Source organism: Trichosurus vulpecula, chromosome 7 (assembly GCF_011100635.1).
Source record: "Trichosurus vulpecula isolate mTriVul1 chromosome 7, mTriVul1.pri, whole genome shotgun sequence".
NCBI classification, from domain to species: Eukaryota; Metazoa; Chordata; class Mammalia; order Diprotodontia; family Phalangeridae; genus Trichosurus; species Trichosurus vulpecula.
In genome coordinates, this window is record NC_050579.1 from 75,386,877 (window position 1) to 75,404,458 (window position 17,582).

Below are 17,582 nucleotides of genomic sequence, written 5' to 3' on the forward strand. Positions count from 1 at the left end.
TATGACCCATGGACTGAAAAGAGGCTATATCTCAAAGAGATGGTATTGTTTGCCCTTGCCTGCAGGAGAAGCCATCTGGAGAGATGGAGAGGTGGTTTCAGACAGGGGCAAGTAAAGGGCAGAGGTTTGAACTGATAACCAGCCAGGCAGCAAAGGCCATTTGAGTTTTGGTCTGACTCTTTAATTTAAGCAAGGAGCCATTGCTAACCATAAGATGAAAAGACTGAGAGAGCTCTGGCTAACTGTCATGAGGGGGTTGTCTAAGCAAACAAAATACTACCCAAGGGCAACAAGAGACATCCTGTGGTTACTTGAGCTTTAAAGATGGAGTATGGTGGTGCTTTTTCCCTTCTCCCTTTCTACCTTCCAAGGACAATCTGTTCCCTCTCCAACACTGAACTCATGTCTTTAAAGTTAAATTTGTAATTTCTATTTAAATGCCTTGGAACTTGGGAGATATTGAAACTGATCAATCATCACTGTTTCTGAGCTATGTGCTTTATCGTTTTGAAAGAGAAGCCAGAGAATAAAAAGGGTTACAGTGGTGAAGGATAGAGACAAGAGTGAAAGTGGACAGAGGTTTGGAACCTCTAATTTCCCAGGATTCCATCTCAACTGGGGAGCGGTTAGATGAATGCTGGAATAGGAATTCACACATGTAATACAGGCTTCCTGTAAGCTTGTTTTAGGAGATTGGTGAGCATTGATGCTTTATCATATTGGATTCTGTGTCAGATTGCAGATTGTGAGTGTTAAAGACTTATGAATACTCAGAGAATTGTATCACATTTACAGAGAACAAGGTTACATGAACTGGCATTACATATATACAGAACTTTAAAATTGTATTGTAAAATATATAAATTGATTACTGGGTTGAGTAGGGCCTGTGGGGAAAGGAAATTAGGACCTCAGGACAAGTTACCAAGGGAAAGCCATGGAGGAATTGAGAATAATTCAGAGGTAAACTAGGAAGATTTTAGTTTAAACAATCTCACATTTTGATTTTTCTCCATATATTTTTGTAGTCTAAATCATTTAAAAGATAGAAATTATTGTTGTTAAAAATGAAATTAGATATTTATAGTCAACATATATTTAGATGACATCTGAATTTAAAACTGCTTCAAATAATTTAAATATTGAAAATATTTTATAAAACTCATGAATGGTTAATAGTTTCTAATTTTTCTAATCATCATCAATTAGGGAAGCTTAATAAATATTATTAAATGATGATAATTCAGTAAAATGTTTGCTGGGTAGGTATATAGTACCATACACTACAGAGACTTTTTATACCTTTAATGATCATCAAATCATATAGCTAATAAATCAAATATTGCAAATGTTTATATGTCCTATATCCTCACTTTTCTATTATGTAACAGCATTGTTTATTTTATTTTATATATGCAGAACTACTATGGAGCAGCTAAGAGGATCTTTTCAGATAATCCACTTGGTCTGACTTGTGGAATGGTGTGTCCAACTTCAGATCTTTGTGTAGGCGGATGCAATTTATATGCAACAGAAGAAGGACCAATTAATATTGGTGGCTTACAGCAGTTTGCTACAGAGGTATGCGAGCCATACAGATGGCTGTTTTTTTTCTTTGAAATGCACAAAGATTTTTAAGTGATTATAACTCCTCTCTTTGCTTTGCTGAATTCTAAGATTTTCAATAGAGTGCCTGGAAGAAGTAGAAGTGTTTAATGTATAATATAAACAATATCTTTATTACAGCTTGTTCAGCAATTTGGCTACAAAATGGAATTTCATAAAACCATATGTCAAATTAGTTATAATACCAGAAGCTTATTAAAATGCATTTGTGACTCAAACAGTTATATAAATTAGGGGCTCAGTGAAGCAGAAAATATGCATGACCTTTATCACTGGGAGGGGAAAAAAATAACCCAATTGTTAAAGGGCTAGCTTCCTGAAACAAATATCAGGGGGTCAGATTGAATGGATTAGATGATTCTTTCCATTTCTAATGGTTAGTGATTCTGTGAGAAAAAGTGGTCAATGTATAACCTATACCTGATTGCATACCATCTCAGGAAGGGGAAAGAGGAGGGAGGAAGGGAAGGAGGGATAGTGTTTAGAAGTGAAAACTATAAATAAAAATTGAAAAAAATGAGAAAAAAGTTAATATGGGGATATGAAAAAAGTAGTCAAGTCAAATTAACTGTGTTTTATTAGTGATGCTTCAACCAGTCAAAATCAAAAGTTGTCCTTTTTGCTCACTTCAGACTTCCTTTACCTTCACTTTCCTCCAGAAGTTATAAGTATTTTGTGAGACAGCTTCAAGAGTCTGTGAAAGTTTATATAACCTGAGATAAAAATACTTTGCTTCTCTAGTAGTAAGAAAACCATCAGCCCCAATGTATTGGAGACTAGATCACTAATATTACAATGCAAATCTGTTACAACAAGGAGCAACATACTTTTGTACAATTTGTCAGCAAAGGGTAGAACAAGTCTCTCTTTTTGGACTCTTTAGCCACTAAGATTATCAGGGACATGTCTTCTCTGCAGGCTTTCTTTCAACACTTAGCAAAAAGTGTTAAATAAGAGGTTTCATTTAGTTTATTATTCTAATTTCAGCAGGGTTTTTGAAGGTTTAAACACGATCACTTCCCTATTTTTGGTGGATATTTGATAGGAAACATTTATCAACAACGCTTTTTAATATTTTTTTTATTTTTCTTACTTTTTTTAAGCTAATGGTTCACCTGCTCTACCTTATGTCTGATTTTCTTAGGGAATCATTCTGAACATAGAAACAGTGGTCCATTCCCTAGACTTAAGTGATCCTTCACCAATTTTAATGTATCTTGAAGTCTAAGTCACATTTTACTGTTATTAATAAATCAGTACTCATCTCTGCTTGCTTCTTGACAGGTTTATTCTAAAGTAGCTCTGTAGGGAGTGAGAAAAATGGAAACACTTTGGGAACCAGAGTACTTGCAATAAATCCATACCTTCAACTTCTTTCTCTTCTTTTCTCTTTTTTCTTTTCCTTCCTTATCTTTTCCTTCTCTTTCTTTTTTTCCTTCTTTCTCTTTTTTCTTCCTTTGTTCCCTTTTCCCTCTTTTTCTTTCTTCCCTTCCTCCTTCCTTCCCTTCTTCACACCTCTCTGTCCCTTTGTCTGTCTCAGTGTATGAGTATCTCTCCCTGTAAAAAAAACTAATTTTAAAGTAGTTTTAGCCACACCAGATGATTTTAGGGAATGATCAGCATGCTTGGGACTCAAAAGAACCTTTACTTAATTCATAACATTCATTTACACTCCTCTCTAAATCCAGCATTCAGAGCAAATTCATTTTCATTCACTGCTTGATGTTGCACTCCATGAAAAAGATATGCATCCACATAGCACAAGATAAAATGAAACTCAGTATAGAGTGATGAATTAACTCTCTTCTTCAAAAGAAGAAATATTCATTTAGTATCAGGTATGTGCCAATGTTCTAGGCTCAGAAAAATAATGATTAGACATTGGCCCTCTGCTTCAGTTGTTTCCGTTTGGTTCAGAAAAAAAAAAAACAACTGCTATCCTAGAAAGAGGCTAAACATGTCTAAAATAGTTTTCTTATCCAATAGCTCCCATAAACACTTAAAACTGAGCTCACGGGCCAAGTCCTAGCTAAGGCCTTTTCTTCTACCCTTAACTGGTCCTGCTAGACCTCTATCACTTCCCTCATTGCTATGTATTTACTTTTCTCTCCAATGGGGGCCCCTGGATCATGTGGGTCTAGTGCCATCTTCCTCATGCCTACAGAGAAGTCTCACATTATGATTATACAACAAAAGAGTACAGATGTCTCAGTTACCCACCAGGTGATGTTCTACCTGAATGACCAAGTCAAGGGCTTTGTCAGTTTCTCTCTGGCACAGGGCAGCCATCCTAAAAGGCTCCAGTATCTCTGCTAACTATCAAAGGGCATTCAAGGTGCAAATGCCTAGACTGTTTCCCCAACCTTAAAGACAGTGTTTTGAGGTATGGCTGAGTAATTTGGGTTAACTCTGCTTAAACTGGGCCGAAATAAACCCGGTGGATGAAGTGTAATGTTGTTCAGCGTATTAAAGTATTAACTTTGTTATCGATATTTAACTCATGAGGCCCCATCCTGTATAGAATCCCCTTTCTCAGTTGTCAGTCTTCTGCATTCACAGACTTAGAGACTTAGCATACTGGGATCACATAATTTATTGTGTATTGAATAAAAAGGGAAAAAAAAAACAGATCAAAGATTCCTCTACCGAGACATTCACTTCTACTTGTTTCCTACACTTCCTTGATTGACTTCATTCATTCATTCAACAAACATTTGTTAACTCCTACTATGTAAATGTATACATGTGTATGTGTATCTATATATCTCCATCTCTATATATACACCAAGCACTATACTACTCCTACTACTACCACCATTACCATCACAACCACCACCACCACCACAACCACCACTACCACTACCACTACCAGCACCACCAGCAATAACAACTGGCATTTATATAGCAGTTTAAGGTTTGTGAATACTTTACAAAGAACTCACTTTATTTTTGCAACAGTTCTGGGAAGTGAAATTGAGGCAGAGTCAAATAAATGACTTGCTTAGAGTCACAGCTGATAAGTGTCTGAGGCTGTGTTTGAATTCAAGTATTTTTGACTCAAGGTGTAGCACTCTAACTGCTGTAATACCCAGCTACCTTCAAAGGCAACTCTACTGTACTAGGGAATGGGGATAGAAAGGCAAAAACAAAACACTCCATGTTCTTACCAAGCTAACATTTTAAGAGGGCAGGATTAACATTACAGAAGAATTTGAGCAATGTCTAAAAAGTCATTTTCAGGGGGAATTCACTAGCAAAGGAAGCGGAGTGAGGATCAGGAAAGGGAATCCCTGATCTCTGGGGACTTGTGACCATGCACATTTCAAAGTTTGTGTAGGAGTAACCTACACTCTAACATTGCCCCCAGGGTTCTTTCCTGGATCCTCTTCTCCCTCTATGCTATTTCACTTGGTGGTCTCATCAGATGCTATGGATTTAATTATCATCTCTTGCTGATAATTCTCAAATCTCCCTGCCCTTCCCTAATCTCTCTCCTGACCTCTAATCTCACATCTCCAGCAGACATCCCATCATTTTGCATTTTCATTACTGAAATAGCCTACTAATGGATCTGCCTGCCTCGAGTCTTTTCTTACTCTAATCCATTCTCCTTTCATCCACTAAAGTGATTTTCCTAAAATACAGCTCTGATACAACTCCAATGGCTCCCTATTGCCTCCAGGAGCAGATACAAAATACTTTGTTTTTCAAAGCCCCTTCCCACCTTTCCTGACTTCTTATACTTTATTCCCCAAAATATTCTCTTCAACCCAATAACAATGGGCTTCTGGCTGTTCCACAAACAAGATACTCTACCTCTCAGCCTCAGGCATCTTCTCTGACTGTCCTTCATGCCTGGAATGTTTTTCTTTCACTCCAACTGCTAACCTCTCTGGCTTCTTTTGAGGGTCAGATAAAATCCCACCTTCTACAGGAAGTCTTCCTGAACCCCATTTAATTCCATTTTCCCCTTCTTTTCATAATTTCCTATTAATCTTTTACATAGTTTGCTTTGTATATAATTATTTGCATGTTATCTCCCCCATTAGATTATAAGATCCCTGAGGGCAAGTACTGTACTTTGCCTCATTTTGCATCTCTGCCACTTAGCACAGATCCTAGGATACAGAAGACACTGAATACGTATTTATTAAATTAGTGAATAAGGAAAGGGCATGTCTTTATCCTGTACCAGGTGATGCACTAGAAAGGAAGGAAAACAGATAATACAGTAAGAGAAATCAGTGTTCCCTGTATCCCACCAGCTTACCAGCCCAGTGGGATTCACAATAGTTTCCAGTCTGTGAAATTCTGGATTTTTGTTATGATTCCTGGTTCTATCTCTGCTCCAGGATCAAAACCTCTCCCACTGTGCTGATCTCCATCACACTTCAGGCAGGGAGGCTTCAGAGAAGCAGTGGTTTGGGTCTTCCCATGGTGTCCCAGTCATCAACCACTTACATCAGTAGGAGCAACACTGACCACAAACACAGCCCCCAGGTTCTCCTCAGAAGCTCAGAAGCCTGAGTCCAGGGATAGAAGAAGAGGACAGGAAGCAAACTCTTGACCTCGTTGTGTATGTCATGTTTTTTTTCTCCTAATGTGAAATATCATCCCCTATAAGAGTCAGAGTTCACTCAGATCCTCATTGAGGGTTGAAAGAACAATTGCTCTCTTATATTTCAGAATGATCAAAAGTCATTCTGCCAGTTTATTTTTCAATAACATGGCCAATAAATTAAAAAAGAAAGGAAGGCTAAGTAGGGACACAGGTTTTATTTCTGAATATTTTGGTTTATATGTTGTTCCCTGCCAATAAAAGCTTTTGAGAGCCGGGATTAGTTTCATTTTTTTTTATGTGACAGGGCCTAGCATAGTGCTTCGTTTATAATAAATGCATCATTAATTCATTTTGATTGAATTTATAGAAGTCATACTGATTTTAAACGATAGCTATTAGTAATTGATGATTAGTAAATAATTTATATGAGGCTTTGAGATTTACAAAGCATTTTGCACAAATTATATTGTGTGGACCTCACAACAACTCAGACAGCCAGGTGTCATTATTATCTTAATTTTACAAATGAAGAAAGTGAGACTGAACATAAAATGTTCAATGACTTGCCATAGGTAATAGACATTTGAGTAAAGATTTGAACCCAATTCTTCCTAACATTCTTTCTGTTGTGGCATAGTTCCTCTCATCTGATCTTGTGATATGTACACAGCAGTTGTTAAAAGTCTGTCAAATGTATACAGAATATTGGTTCATTTCAAAATTCTATTTATTTTATAATTATACCAGCTTTAGAATTAGACATGTCACCTCCACCAAATTATTCCACCATTTCCAGTGAATGTCTCCCTTTGGGACTCTTTGGGAAATCTCTACTGCTAATTTTACAGGATGGTTAGTTAGGATTAATGAATTTCAGAATGCCATTCCTGCCCTGGGTCAAACTGTGAGTCACTTGAAATGGACTCATTCACAAAACTATTAGGAGGCTGAGGGAGAAACTGTATTATGAATCACACTGAATTTCAGTAAAGGTAAGCATAATTAAAAAAAATACTATTGTCTCTAGCCACAAAGCTGATAATGTGATTAAAGTAAAATATGATGCAAATTTTTAAAAAAAAAATTTGTTAGAATAGAATATTGTGATTAATATTTGACATTCAAAGGAATATAAATCCATCTTGCAACCAAATCAACTAAAGAGTAGGAAAGCAGAGGAAAAGAGTATCTATTTTTTTAAAAAATGGCATTACCTGTAGTATAGAAGTAAAAAAAATTATATTGGTAGCATGCTATTTTATTTAAGCTTCCTAGTAAACATCTTTCCAATGATATACTCAGTTGTGAGTGGTGGGGGGGTGGTGGGGTTGGGGTGGGGACAATTGCATAGGAATAGGCATCTGTTCCACAGAAAAGGTAGGATGGAATGGAATTAGCCATCACTATTTTCTGTTGTCCCTTATTTTCACTGTGCATTTCCTGTTCAGCTTCCTAGTATTTCTCTGGGAGTCAGTGCAGTGACTGTGACCCCACTTTAGAGTCTTTTTGCCCCAGGGATATATGGACTACAGGGGTGATTCATCTGCCTCTATAGAAGAGAGATTTTCCCAGTTCAATTAGGTGTAACAATATTACTTCAATAAAATAGCTTAGAAATAATAGTTCAGTGTAGATTTTGTTATCTTTCTCTTGAGTGTTTTTTTAAAGTTTTCTGCACAGATGAAAACCTTGGAAAATATGTTTTATAATGTGTTCAAGGTTTTCATTGAAATTTCAAAGTATTATTGGTGTATTATGTTTAGAGGACCAACTGGATCCATAGTCTCATTCAGGCTTTATGTATGAATTACTTGAAATGATGAATTGGCTCCATTTATACGTCAAAACTCATAAAGGGAGGTGTCTTTCTACAGATGCTATACAGGTTGAGGAATTGCAATTTAATCAAAAGCCTAATTCTGTTTGCATGCCCACTGTGCTTCACTTCACTGAAGTTAACCATTGGATTTGAGACTTAAAAGTCCAATTGAAAGCTAGGAATGATTAGGGAAAAGAGGACTGATACAAATTTGCAAAATTACTAGAGTGTCTGAAAATTCCTAGGAAAACACTGAATTTTTAATTGTCATCTATACTACCAGAATTCCATTATTTATTTCTACATATGATGAATAAGGAATTGTGTCTTAATACTGGTTTTTAAGTACACTCTTCCTTTTCAATATACACAGTCTATTACCTTAATGTATGCCCCCACAGCCTACAGTTTAATGATTACTTTTTCTTTTCTTTTTTTTTTTTGCAGGGGGGAAGGCAGGGCAATTGGGGTTAAGTGACTTGCCCAAGGTCACACAGCTAGTAAATGTGTTAAGTGTCTGAGGCCATGTACTCCTGATTCCAGGGCCCGTGCTCTACTCACTTTGCCAACTAGCTGCCCCCACCCCCCATTTTAATGATTACTAAACATAAAATGTTCAATATTGTACATTTCTTGACGCTGTAGCTGCAGTTAATTTGGGTGAGCACAAAACAGAAATAGTCTTCTTACCTTCCAGCTAACGAGATTAAGCAAGGTGGATCCCTGGGATCCCTGATTGCAGAATTGCCGTTTGTGGTTCATCATTAACTAGAATTTCCTAATTTTTCATCTTCTTCTCCATTTAGACATAGCCTATCTTTTGTGCTACTGCTGTAGCAGTAGATTCTCTGTAATGAAGCAAACTGGTTTTCTAATTTAATGAGTTCTTTAAAAAATAAGAATGAAGAATTCTATCACCCAAAATGTCTGTTAAGCACTTAATGGTCAACCAAGGAAACAGGACAGAGAGTGTTGTATCCAGATCCCAAGGAATTGAGGTCCAACCCCAATGCTGATATTTACAGACTTTTTTACCTTAGTCAAGTTACCTTGATAAAGCATTTGTTAAGTACTTACTACTTTTTCTTTGAGTCTGTTTCTAAATCATCTTTTTTATCCATCCCCTAGTTCAGCTCATCCTTTTCTCTCACATAAACTCCTATAATACATTCCTAATTGGCTTCCATGATTTTGATCTCTCCCCTCACCCCTACATAGAAATGAGCAAGAAAAATGTAAGAAATCAAGTCAGTCTCTACTCTCAAGGAGCTCACTTTCTAATGGGAGATGGCAACTCCTAAAGAGGTATTATAATCTACAAACATGTATTATACACCTATACTGTGTCATATACTGTGCTGGACATGGGATGCAATACCAAAAGAAATGAGGCCTTACCTTCAAGGGGCATTATAACAGATGAGATAATATATACAAGTGGATGCCCAAAATATACAAACAAAATTGCCATGGATACTAGCTGCTGGGTCAGGGAGCTGTGGAAAGAGAGGACCTCTTCCTTCATTAAAGGCATTCTGCAGGAGATAGAACTCCCTTTGAATTTTGAAGGAGGCTCAATATTCTAAGAGTCAAAGGTGGAAGGAGAATCCTTTCTAGGCATAGAGGCCGACCTGAACAAAGGTTCAAGGATGGGTTATGGAATATGTGATGAGCATCAATTTGGATGGATTGGCTAGATCATAGAAATCATGAAGGGAATTAAATGTGAAATAAATCTGGAAAGGCAACTTAAAGCCAAGTGGTGAAATGCTTTGCCTGCCAAATAATAAATTATATCTAATGTTCTAAGCAATAGTGAGTTAATGAAGCTTCTTGATCAGGGGAGTGACAGGTTCAGACATATGATCCATAATTACCTATCACTTTGATTTCTATGTGTAATATGTAGTGGTGAGGGGAGAGATCAAAGTCAAGGAAGCCACTTAGGAATCTATTATATTAGTTTAAGTGAGAGATAATGATGATCTGAACTAGGGAGTAGATAAAAGAGGTGTTGTGAAGGTAGAAATGAAGAAAATTGAGTGAATGTGAGGTTGTAAGCATGGATGATTGAAAGGATGGTGGTATACTTATATCTCATGTATTGTTACAGTATATAATACAATGAATTATAAATGTAATTAATGTTACTTTTATATTAATATATATTAGAGGTATAAGTAAAGGAGTTCTAGAAGTTGCATGTTTAAGTATAAAAAATTATTTTTCTCAAACCAGTTTGAATCATCCTTATAGAAGAACATTTATTTTGTTTACCATGTCAGGTTTTCCTATGGGAGTTTTGATTTTCAGACGACGTCAGTGATATCAAATCACCATGAAAACATCTAAATACATATTCTAATGAAACCATACTCTATTGAAAGACCTCCATAGAATGGTTGAGCCAGAGTGGTTTTCAATGACTCAGTATTGCACCAAATTAATCGAGGAGCATTTATTAGCACCTACTATGTAACTAGCAATGTGCTAATGCGAAAAGAGGCCAAAGAGTCTCTGCCCTCAAGTAGCACACAAACTGATGGGAGAGACAACAAGCTAACAGATACATGTAAACAGGCTACATATAGGAAAAATAGAAAATAAGTAAGATAAAAAATAGCTCTAGAATTAAGAGGGTTTAGGAACTACTTCCTGTAGAAGGTGGGAATTTAATTGGAACTTGAAGGAAGAAGGAAAAGCCAGTATGCAAAGATGAGAAGGGAGAAATAGACTGAAAAATCAGAGATGGGAGACAGCCAGAGGAAATTCCTGGAGTAGAGAGATGGAGTGTCTTGTTCCAGGATCAGCAAAGAGGCCAAATATCAAATAAAAGAGGCAGTTAAAATATAGTGAAAGAAAAAAATAGCTAAAATGAATCATCTAAAAATGAATAAAGTTTTGCATATAAGATACAAGTGAGATTTTATATCTTCTAAGGTAATATAATGCTAGTTGGAATATAGGCTTGCAAAAATCTCATTTGGCATAGTGAATAAAGGGCCAGAGACTCTTGGCATGGGGAAGGCCTAAGTATAAATCCTGCTTCTAACCCATACTTACTATGTGACCATGGGAAAGTCATTTAAGGGGCACTTACTTGCCAGTGTACTTTAGGGGAGGGAATTTTCACTCAGGAAGACCCTTACGTTGATGAAACCATAGATCAGATCTTTGCCACATTAATTTGTCAGTGTGTAGCATGTATTCTATGAATATATATGTGTATATATATATATATGTGTGTGTGTCTGTGTGTGTGTCTGTGTGTTTGTGTGTGTGTATCTGTGTGTGTATACACGCATATATTTATCTTGCCTCTGTATATATGGCTTACTCCCTACCATTATTATGGCATGAACTCCTCAAAGTCAGTGGCTATGTCTAGTTATATTTGGATCTCCTCTAGTGTCTAGCGCAGTGTCGTAGAGATAATGTATCTTTAATTGGTGTTTATTCAATAAATGATTGAACGAACAATCTCCTGTATGCAAATAGATGTATATAATAAGCACATTGTAGATATTTAGAAAATAGTAAACGTCAATTAATCAACCATGAATAGTATTTTTAACTGATCAGAAACAAGTGTATTTTTTTTCCTTTTTCTTCATGAAGAATCTGCCTTAAGTTGGATTTTTGGTTCTGCAGGTATTCAGAATGCAGAAGAAAGGAATAAATGTATGGGAGGAATGAAGATATAATCTTTAATTTTGATGTGTAAGACCAGTCAGATCTTAAGCAGACTCTATATGCCAGACACTATACTAGGCATTGGGGATATCAGCATAGAAATTACAAAACCAGACTCCCTCCTTTTAAGAAGCTTTTATACTATTGATGCATACAACATGGAAATGTAAAGTATATCCAGGATATATACAAAACAAACACACAGTACTTTGTGGGGGAGAGGAAGGAGGAGAAAGACACTACCAACTTGAAGGGCCAAGGGGAAAAAAGGAGCATGTAGACAATGGTTCATGGATTGAGCTTTCAAGGAAATGAATATTTCTAAGGGATGAACATGAGAACCTAGCCAATTAATCTGGTGTATTCTTGGCATATATCATGTATGTTTGACATATTATAATTGCTATACCCCTCTCTAAGTCACTTTATGCCATCCAATTTATTGGAGTACTTTAGAAATTTTAACATTTTAAGTCTGTTGCCCTGTGTAATATCTGCCAATACAGTTTAATATCTATCATGGGGCAGCTAGATGGCTCAGTGAGTAGACTACCAGTCCTGGAGTCAGGAGGACCTGAGTTCAAACCCGGCCTCAGACACTTGACACTTACAATCTGTGTGACCTTGGGCGAGTCACTGAACCCTAACTGCCCTGCACCTTCCCCCCTCAAATAATGATAATAATAAAAATTTAAAAAATATCTATCACAGAATACTCTATATTTGTTGACAAAATGGTAATCTGGTCTATAAGACTGCCTAGGTGATGTGCCTAATCCAAAAGTAAGACAAATTACCAATATAATACATCAGAAAATGTATTTATGCTTATCATCTTTCCCAGGTCACGTAGAAATAGGATGCTTGTTAATGAATAATTGTAAGATTAATGATATTTGATAGTTGTCCTCTTGCTTTAATTTCTTAGCATATTTGAAAAAAATTGTCATTATCAGTTGACATTTGAAACATTAGCAAGGTCTATATTTTTAATGAACATTTTCTTAGCAGAAACAAGTTTCATTTTCTTTTAGAAATAGACTAAACAAGTATCTCAAAAACCTATACAAAGGACAACTCACAGAATAATGGAATGTTGTTCTTTGAAATCCAAATGCAAGTATTATCTGTTAAAGTTTGACTTGTTCCTTCTTTTCCTCTTAATGTCATGATTAATAGGAAGAAATTATAACTCAGTAGATTTTCTTAAATATCTGCCATTCTTCCTTAAAAATCTTTAGACATTTATTGAAACATGCTCAGTGCTGGCACAATGATTGATAATAAAACTGTAGGGACAGGATGAATAGCTTAGCATGACTTTCATCATAATGCTTAAGTTTGTTTAAAGTGATGTATTAATATCAAGGGTCCTCACATAATCAAACAAGTCATTACAGTTCCGGGATAGTAACTTCAAGGTTCACTGATATGTGTATCTTCTATATTTAGACATTTTGTTATTACTGATAGGTTTTTTTTTTCTAAATATATAGTCTAATTTTAGAGAGCAAAACTGATGATGAGATTTGGGAGTTCTCTGCTGGTTTGTATGTTCATACTTTTTATTGATTTTTGAAAGAGTTATGCTAATGCTATATTTGCAGTGAAACATTTTTATTGTTTAGATCTCAGTTTGGTATGAATAAACAATAAATATTGGCTATATTTGAGTTAGGGAAATTTGAATGTAAATTATAGGTATTACATGAGATAGTCTTGGTTGATAATAATATATATTTAAATGTAATTACATGACAATGAAACAATTTCAAAATGGACATTTACATTTACAAATACTTAAGGAATTTAAATTCTTTTCAGTAGATTATGTTTTCCTTTTTTTAAGATAATGCATGATCAACGTAACTTGTACTTCATGTAACTATCAAAGTGGGTTGTGCAAGAGTTCTACAGGTGATAACTAGATTTCTTTTTTTTTTAAATTTAATTTATTTATTTAACATATTTAGTTTTCAGCATTGGTTTTCACAAGAGTTTGAATTAAAAATTTTCTCCCCATTTCTACCCTCCCCCCCACTCCAAGATGGCATATATTCTGGTTGCCCTGTTCCCCAGTCAGCCCTCCCTTCTGTCACCCCACTCCCCTCCCATCCCCTTTTCCCTTCCTTTCTTGTAGGGCAAGCTAAATTTCTACTCCCCATTGCCTGTGTGTCTTATTTTCTAGTTGCATGCAAAAAACCTTTTTTGTTTTTGAACGTCTGTTTTTAAAAACTTTGAATTCCAAATTCTCCCCCCTCCTCCCTTCCCACCCACCCTCCCCAAGAAGTCAAGCAATTCAACATAGGCTACATGTGTATCATTATGTATAACCCTTCCACAATACTCATGTTGTGAAAGACTAACTATATTTTGCTCCTTCCCAACCCATCCCCCTTTATTGAATTTTCTCCCTTGACCCTGTCCCCTTTCCAAAGTGTTTGTTTTTGATTACCTCCTCCCCCATCTGCCCTCCCTTCTGTCATACCCTCTTTTTTATCTTCTTCCTCCTTCTTTCCTGTGGGGTAAGATACCCAACTGAGTATGTATGGTATTCCCCCTCAGGCCAAATCTGATGAGAGCAAGGTTCACTCATTCCCCCCTCACCTGCCCTCTCCCCTCCTCCCACAGAACTGGTTCCTCTTGCCACCTTTATGTGAGATAATCCACCCCATTCTATCTCTCCCTGTCTCCCTCTCTCAATATGTTCCTCTCTCATCCCTTAATTTGATTTTATTTCTTTTAGATATCTTCCCTTCATCTACAACTCACCCTGTGTCCTCTCTCTCTCTCTCTCTCTCTCTCTCTCTCTATATATATATATATATATATATATATATATATATATATATATATATATGTATATGTATGTATATACATAGATATATACATACATACACATTCACTCATATATATATATATATATATATATACATAAACATATATACATATATGCATATTCCCTTCAACTACCCTAATACTGAGGTCTCATGAATCATACATGTTATCTTTCCACATAGGAATGTAAACAAAACAGTTCAACTTTAGTAAATCCTTTGCAATTTCTTTTTCTTGTTCTTTTTCTTGATTACCTTTTCATGCTTCTCTTGATTCTTGTGTTTGAAAGTCAAATTTTCTATTCAGTTCTGGTCTTTTCACTGAGAAAGCTTGAAAGTCCTCTATTTTATTAAAAATCCATATTTTGCCTTGGAGCATGATACTCAGTTTTGCTGGGTAGGTGATTCTAGGTTTTAATCCTAGCTCCATTGACCTCTGGAATATCATATTTCAAGCCCTTCGATCTCTTAATGTAGAGGGTGCCAGATCTTAGGTTATCCTGATTGGGTTTCTACAATACTCAAATTGTTTCTTTCTGGCTGCTTGCAGTATTTTCTCCTTGATCTGGGAGCTCTGGAATTTGGTGACAATATTCCTAGGAGATTTCTTTTTGGGATCTATTTCAGGAGGCGATTGATGGATTCTTTCAATTTCTATTTTGCCCTGTGGCTCTAGAATATCAGGGCAGTTCTTCTTGATAATTTCTTGAAAGATGATATCTAGGCTATTTTTTTTTATCATGGCTTTCAGGTAGTCCAATAATTTTTAAATTCTCTCTTCTGGATCTATTTTCCAGGTCAGTGGTTTTTCCAAGGAGATATTTCACATTGTCTTCCATTTTTTCATTTCTTTGGTTCTGTTTTAGAATATCCTGATTTCTCATAAAGTCACTAGCTTCCACTTGCTCCAATCTAATTTTTAAAGTAGTATTTTCTTCAGTGGTCTTTTGGACCTCCTTTTCCATTTGGCTAATTCTGCCTTTCAAGGCATTCTTCTCCTCATTGGCTTTTTGGAGCTCTTTTGCCATTTGAGTTAGTCTATTTTTGAAGGTGTTGTTTTCTTCAGTGTATTTTTCAGTATTTTTTTGGGTCTCCTTTAGCAAGTCATTGACTTGTTTTTCATGGTTTTCTCACATCCTTCTCATTTCTCTTCCCAATTTTTCCTCTACTTCTCTAACTTGCTTTTCCAAATCCTTTTTGAGCTCTTCCATGGCCTGGGACCAGTTCATGTTTTTCTTGGAGGTTTCTGTTGTAGGCTCTTTGACTTTGTTAACTTCTTCTGTCTGTATGTTTTGGTCTTCTTTGTCATCAAAGAAAGATTCCAAAGTCTGTGACTGAATCTGGGCACGTTTTCGCTGCCTGGCCATATTCCCAAGCAACTAACTTGACCCTTGAGTTTTTCAGCGGGGTATGACTGCTTGTAGACTAAAGAGTTCTATGTTCCACGTTTGGGGGGGATGTGCCAGCTCTGACACACCAGCACTGCTCCTTCCCCAAGAACCCCCAACCTGGACTGGGCTTAGATCTTCAGCAGGCTGTGCACTCTTGCTCTGATCTGCCACTTAATTCCTCCCACCAGGTGGGCCTAGGGCCGGAAGCAACAGCAGCTGTAGCTGCACCACCTCCGCTGCCCCCAGGGCTGGTAGCCGAACCTCGAACTCCTTCCACTCCCGCAGCTTTTCCCACTAACCTTCTCAGCTGTCTTTGGTGTTTGTGAGTTGAGAAGTCTGGTAACTGCCGCAGCTCAGTGATTCAGGGTGCTAGGGCCCGCTCTGCCCAGCTCCTGGTCTGGTTGGTCCTCACTGCTTACGCTGGGCTCTGCTCTGCTTAGCTCCCAGCTCCCAGCTCCATGTGGGATAGACCTCACCCAGAGACCATCCAGGCTGTCCTGGGCTGGAGTCCTGCTTCCCTCTGCTGTTTTGTGGGTTCTGCCATTCTAGAATTGGTTCAGAGCCATTTTTATAGGTTTTTGGAGGGACTTGGCAGGGAGGTCACGCTAGTCCCTGCTTTCCAGCCACCATCTTCGATAACTAGATTTCTTAAGAGACTAATACATCCATTCATAGACAGACAGGATATTTTAATAGAAAGAGCAATGATTTTGTAGTCAAGAGATTTACGATCCAAATCAATCTGTGATTCTGATAAGGTATTTAGCCTCTCTCTGAATCCCAGTTTCTTTATAAAATAATCTATGTGGCACAGTGAATAGCGTGTTGAGCTTGGAGTCAGGATGACTTGACTTCAAATTCAACCTCAGATAATTGGCAGCTATGCAAGAAGCCATTGAACTAATCTCAAAGTTCAATTTCCTCATATATGAAATGAGTCTAATAATAGCCTATCACTCACAAGGTTGTAGTGAGGATCAAGTGATATAACAAAGGTATAGCCCTTTGCAAACTTTATATATTATATAAATCCTAGCTATTCTTGTGATTTTACTGGTAAGATTAGTTTGCTTCCAACCTCACAGTGTTGTTAGTCATCTAAAAAACACTTTGTAAACTATAAGCACTATGTAAATGTTAATTATTATTATTTTTGTTATATCCTCATTTAGTAGCCACAGTTCTAATAATCACATACTAATGATGGAACATATATCGGCCAGATTTTTTTTTCTTCTACCTCTTTCTTTGTGGCATAATGGATAGAATGTTGAACTTGGAAACAGAAAGATATAATTCTAGCTAAAACACTTATCAGCTGTGTTAACCTGGGAATGTCACTTAACCCATATGAACCTCAATTTCATCTTCTATAAAATGATAAAATTGGACTCAATGACCTCTAAAATCCCTACCAGCTCTATATTTATCATCCCATGTGGCCTATATGCAAATCCTGTCTTAAATACTTACTGCATTTATGACCATTGGAAAGTCAATGACTTTTGGCTTCAGTTTCCTACCCGGTGAAATGGGCATAATTATGCCTGTGGAACTCTTAATTAACAGGGTTGTTGTAAGATTCAAATCAGGTAATATGTAAAGTATTTTGTAAGCATGAAATGCCACTTACTACTAATGATGTGATTGATTTG

At 36.6% G+C, this 17,582-nt stretch overlaps 1 protein-coding gene across 1 annotated transcript in view; it reads left to right on the plus strand.

The window, feature by feature from the left end:
• Positions 1 to 17,582, plus strand: part of DPYD (dihydropyrimidine dehydrogenase) — a 1,113,082-nt gene that overhangs the window by 322,550 nt on the left and 772,950 nt on the right. Inside the window, exon 5 of the mRNA XM_036769110.1 lies at positions 1,420 to 1,581. Within this exon, the coding sequence (XP_036625005.1) occupies positions 1,420 to 1,581 (162 nt within the window). The remainder of the gene's footprint in view (positions 1 to 1,419; positions 1,582 to 17,582) is intronic.